Raw genomic sequence first — 4555 nt, forward strand, 5'->3', positions numbered from 1 at the left:
GGGTTACCCAGTACACATACATTACGCCTTCAGAATTGATCGTGTATACGTTATTTACTACTGGTTTGTTGGAGAATTTGAAAAATATGGATACTCATGTGTGTCCATTTACGAACCATCATGCGTGGACGTTGACAGTTAGAATATGCCTGCCAAATCTTCTTAGATCACATGGTCGGCGTTAAGTCAGAGGGGACCAAGTAACAAAATTGATGAAAATTAGATTTTTAGGACATTTGATTAAGTACTACTTAAGCTACTTGGAAAATTCACCCAATTTTCTTAATGTTACAATTAACGAGAGTTATAGCACAATTTTCTTTTGATTGAACTGCGAAAATCGATAATAGTGTGCAGTCAGAGGGAATCATATGCTTGATGTCAAGAGAGTTGAAAAAATATGTTTTGGTTAAAATCCTTTTCTGTCCCACGTTTCGGGCTTCAAGTTTACTGATTTGAAGAGGCAGTAGAAATTCAGCCGAAATGAAGATCGGTCTGTGCGCGTTCAGCGGTTTCAAAATCTACCCCGCCAGCGGTAAAACATTGGTCAAAGCCGATGGCAAGACCATCACCTTCATCAACAAGAAATGCGAGCGTTCCTTCCTGATGAAGCGCAACCCGCGCAAGGTGAAATGGACCGTGCTGTACCGCAGGAAGCACAAGAAGGGCATGGTTGAGGTAGCCGCCAAGAAGCGCACCCGCCGTACCATGAAGTTCCAGCGCGCCATCGTCGGTGCCTCCCTCACCGATATCATGGCCAAGCGTAACATGAAGCCAGAGGTCCGCAAGGCCCAGCGTGATCAGGCCATCAAGGTCGCCAAGGAAACCAAGAAGGCCAAGCAGGCTGAGAAGAATGTGACCAAGGCACCAGCCTCCAAACAGCAGAAGACCAAGGCCGCCAAGGTGTCGCAGAATGCTGCTCCACGTGTCGGAGGAAAAGCGATAAGCCTCCAGTAGTGTGGCTCTCATAAGAACTGTGCGCGTGTGAATGTACTTGCCAAAGTCGTAAGAATTACAAAGGAAGAAGAATAACAGAAAGGTCGTAAATAAAATAGTTTATCATCAAAATGTGATACGTTTCCAAATCGTATGACTCCCTAACGCATTTTCTGATGATTATTGATCAAGAAAGCACGTGATATTCTATTTTATTATGGTCAATATCGTATTTTACAGATCATCGTGTTGAAGCATATTGTGGCATTTCGCGTGCAGACAGAGTGAACCATGTGTCTCTAAGAAAAATAGTTGAAATTACCTTATTCTTCGTAATGTACCGTAATGTACCAATACACGTTTCATGGAGAAATTGATTTTACCGATTATTTAAGAATTGAGTACTTCACACTGTCTGAACGATTTTTTGAAAAATGCCAGTCCTCTGAATAAATTATTATGAGCTGTGTAACTACAATATTTCAAAAACGTACCGAACTATGAAAATACCTTCAAAAGTTGTTAGCTATTAAATGTTCAAGTTAAGAATTCTTAAATAGCTCATTAATTGACTACCCTTCATGTGATATTGAACTGTTGTACTTGGTCCACTCTGACTGAACATAAAAATTGAAAATGGTAATCAACAGTATAATAACAGAAACATCAAATTTCAAACATCCTGCTCACATTATACACCACTCCTATTAACTGTTGTCCTACTTGTGCATTATTTTTTTCATCAAATATGTAAAAACTTGAGTGTGAACTGTAGTTGGTTGAAGATTTTCCAAAAGTCGTTCAGTCAGAGTGGACTAAGTACAATCAATTACTTCGCAATTTCTCGGTTTCAAGCTTTATTTTACGTTTTTTTTTGCGATCAATACAGAGCGATGCTGTGATGAATATTAATTGAGATTTATGGCAAAAACTCAAGAACATTTGTTGAAAAACTCAAAACTTATACATACAGTTGTTTTAAAGTCGTTTTTCTAGAAATTAAGTAAAAGACACATGGTCCTCTCTGACTTAACGCCGACTACATGTTCTAACCCCTGAAAATATGGATGAGTTTCAATTGAAGTGGGACTATTGGACGCGTCAATGACATAGTTATTGTTCCTGGATGCAGTGGATGTTCCTGGATGTGGTTACCCTTTGCAATACCCAAGATCAGATCGTTTTTTTTTTTCGTTGGAAAACTAAGTTAACCCTTATGTGGCCGACAGGGTACCCGGGTACCCAGCGCCCATTTAAAAAGCATACGACGACTATTTCAGCGACCAGTGTTTGGACGAAAAAGTGATCAGTGAACCACTCGGCAGTTTTTCTTCCCTTCTGTTGGTTCTGTTTCAATTACCAAGCGGTGTATGTTCTCTCGTCGAGTCGCATGGTTCACGAAGGAACACAAAGCGGATACTCCGATATAAACAAGCTGCGGCGATGAGCGGGCATCGCTAAGTGTAACACTTACCGATGATCGCTCATCGTTGGCTTGGGGCAACTGTGAATAATCGTTATTTTCATCAGTATTTAATGCGTTTTCGCTTTAAAAACGTGAAATACTATTTAATTTAACTGTATTCATGACGTTGCAGGTTGTGTAGTCACAATAAAAAAAGAATTATGGCAATAAAATATTCTTACCGAATGCATCGCTTTCATTAGCGTCATCGAGCATCTTCTCTCTTGATTGCGCTCTCGTATCGAACCGGGCAAGAGAATGAACAGCATTTCGGGGAGCGTTCCCGATCATGTTGGTTCATGAAATGTTACATTCGCGAATGTATCACTTGCTGAGCATGGACCATTCAGTGGTTCGCGATAAAAATCCACACACTGTCAGCGACCACTCAGTACTTCCCACAATTAATCGAATCAAAGCTAAGATGTTACGATTACAAACAGATTCTAGCAAAATGTTTGTACGTGTGAATGAAAACTTTGTCTCCGGTGAGATGATTTCAGCTTATCAGTTGGGAGAGGGGAGACGTAGAAAAACGATTATCGTAGCACTTTCGAGAATTGCAATCTCAAAGAGTGGAAATTGTCGATACAGAGTTCCTGATGAACAGATGTATTCCAAAAGACGGTAGAGCAAATGTGAAATGCATGGAACCTATTTATATACTTTGCCATAAAATGAAGCGCGTCTAGAAAGAGTGCAGGCCCTGATGGGCTACCAAAGGAATTTAACACTCAGACTTTCGATATAATTCGTGCTCACCTCAACCTCACCCTAAGCGGTGGATTCACCTCCGATCTCACTGATGGAGTGACTGTCCTTGCTAAGAAGAAATGGTCAAACAAGGCGATCAAACCTTACAGATCAATATCTCTTTTGAACTCAGATTTCAAGTTTTCATCTAGAATCCTGAAATCTCGTTTGGAACGGGTTCTTTTTTTATTCTTATTCTAATCACTTAACCTAATTTACAGCTCTTTTGTCCACTAGGGCACTGCGTGAGCGATTCCAATTGGGAGCTGTACTTACACTTTGTACAGCGCCTAAATGTATTCAATTCTAATTCTTCTATATCGAACTGGTTGCCGTTACGCTGCTTTCTCTTTCTACCCTATCATGGTAGAATGATAAGCACGATGATGTCTGGCTGTTGGTTGTTCCTTTTTCCAGTCCGATTGGGGGTCCATTATGAGTTGACGTTCGCCGATGTCCATGTATCCGGGTTCGTTTGAGCCATGGGCTCAGAAGAGGGTCAGGTCAGCGATAGCTGCTCTCAGTGGGAAAGATCAACTGACGAAAGTGCCGGGGCTGGGATCGAACCCATGACCATCTGATTATGAAGCAAACGTGTTACCAATTGCGCCACGGGCCCCAGCTATGGGAACGGGTTCTGATGGATAAAAATGATATCAATAACTTTCAGAAATGCTCTAACCATAAGAAGCTTAGCATAGCTTAGCTTAGACTGACTGAACATGCCAATGGTTGCTTGTCCGTGATTGATCTGAACTGGTTATGAGCACTAAGTTCCAACTGAATAAGGGGCTGGGCTGGGACACTCCACTTATTCTTAAAGTGAAATGCAATTTAAGCAGCTCATACATTTTCGATCAATACTGGCGCCGGCCAAGTCCTTACAGTCAGCAGGAAAGGGAAAAAAATGTTGCTACTAAAGATCGAGAGCACTCTGCGTCTCCACAACCAGCACGGATGGGGTATCTGTTAGTAGGGTAGGATGTGGTCGGTGATGCGATCCATGTATAGGAGCTACATTTAGGTGATAGATTGGTTACTCTGAAGGAGAAGCGACACAGGTTGCATAACTCCTAGGCGTTATTTGATAGACTGACACTATGCTGTGAAAGTTTGAAGAAAGAAAAACGGCTTTTTCAACCCGTTTGTGTTCTAGCGATGGCTATGAATTTTTGACATGAATTGATTATATACAGAAAAAGATAGAAATATACAAGGGAAAGATACAAAGTAGGAAGAAAGGGATGGGCCATATATTGAACACAGAACCTTCTGCATACGAATCAGAAGCGGTAGCCACAAGATCACCAAGCCTACAAGAATAACAAGAAAAGTGATAAAAGTGGTCGATTTTTTTAAATTTTAGACTAGACTAGACTTGGCAGCTTCTGACCGAGATTC

At 41.1% G+C, this 4555-nt stretch overlaps 1 protein-coding gene across 1 annotated transcript; it reads left to right on the forward strand.

The window, feature by feature from the left end:
• Nucleotides 1-423: 423 nt before the first annotated feature.
• On the forward strand, nucleotides 424-1041 carry LOC115254285 (large ribosomal subunit protein eL24-like). The gene has a single exon (XM_029851685.2). The coding sequence runs from the start codon at nucleotides 484-486 to the stop codon at nucleotides 955-957; it is 474 nt and encodes a 157-aa protein (XP_029707545.1). The 5' UTR covers nucleotides 424-483; the 3' UTR covers nucleotides 958-1041.
• The last annotated feature ends 3514 nt before the right edge of the window (nucleotides 1042-4555 follow it).

The sequence above is a fragment of the Aedes albopictus genome, chromosome 3 (genome assembly GCF_035046485.1).
Source record: "Aedes albopictus strain Foshan chromosome 3, AalbF5, whole genome shotgun sequence".
NCBI classification, from domain to species: domain Eukaryota; kingdom Metazoa; phylum Arthropoda; class Insecta; order Diptera; family Culicidae; genus Aedes; species Aedes albopictus.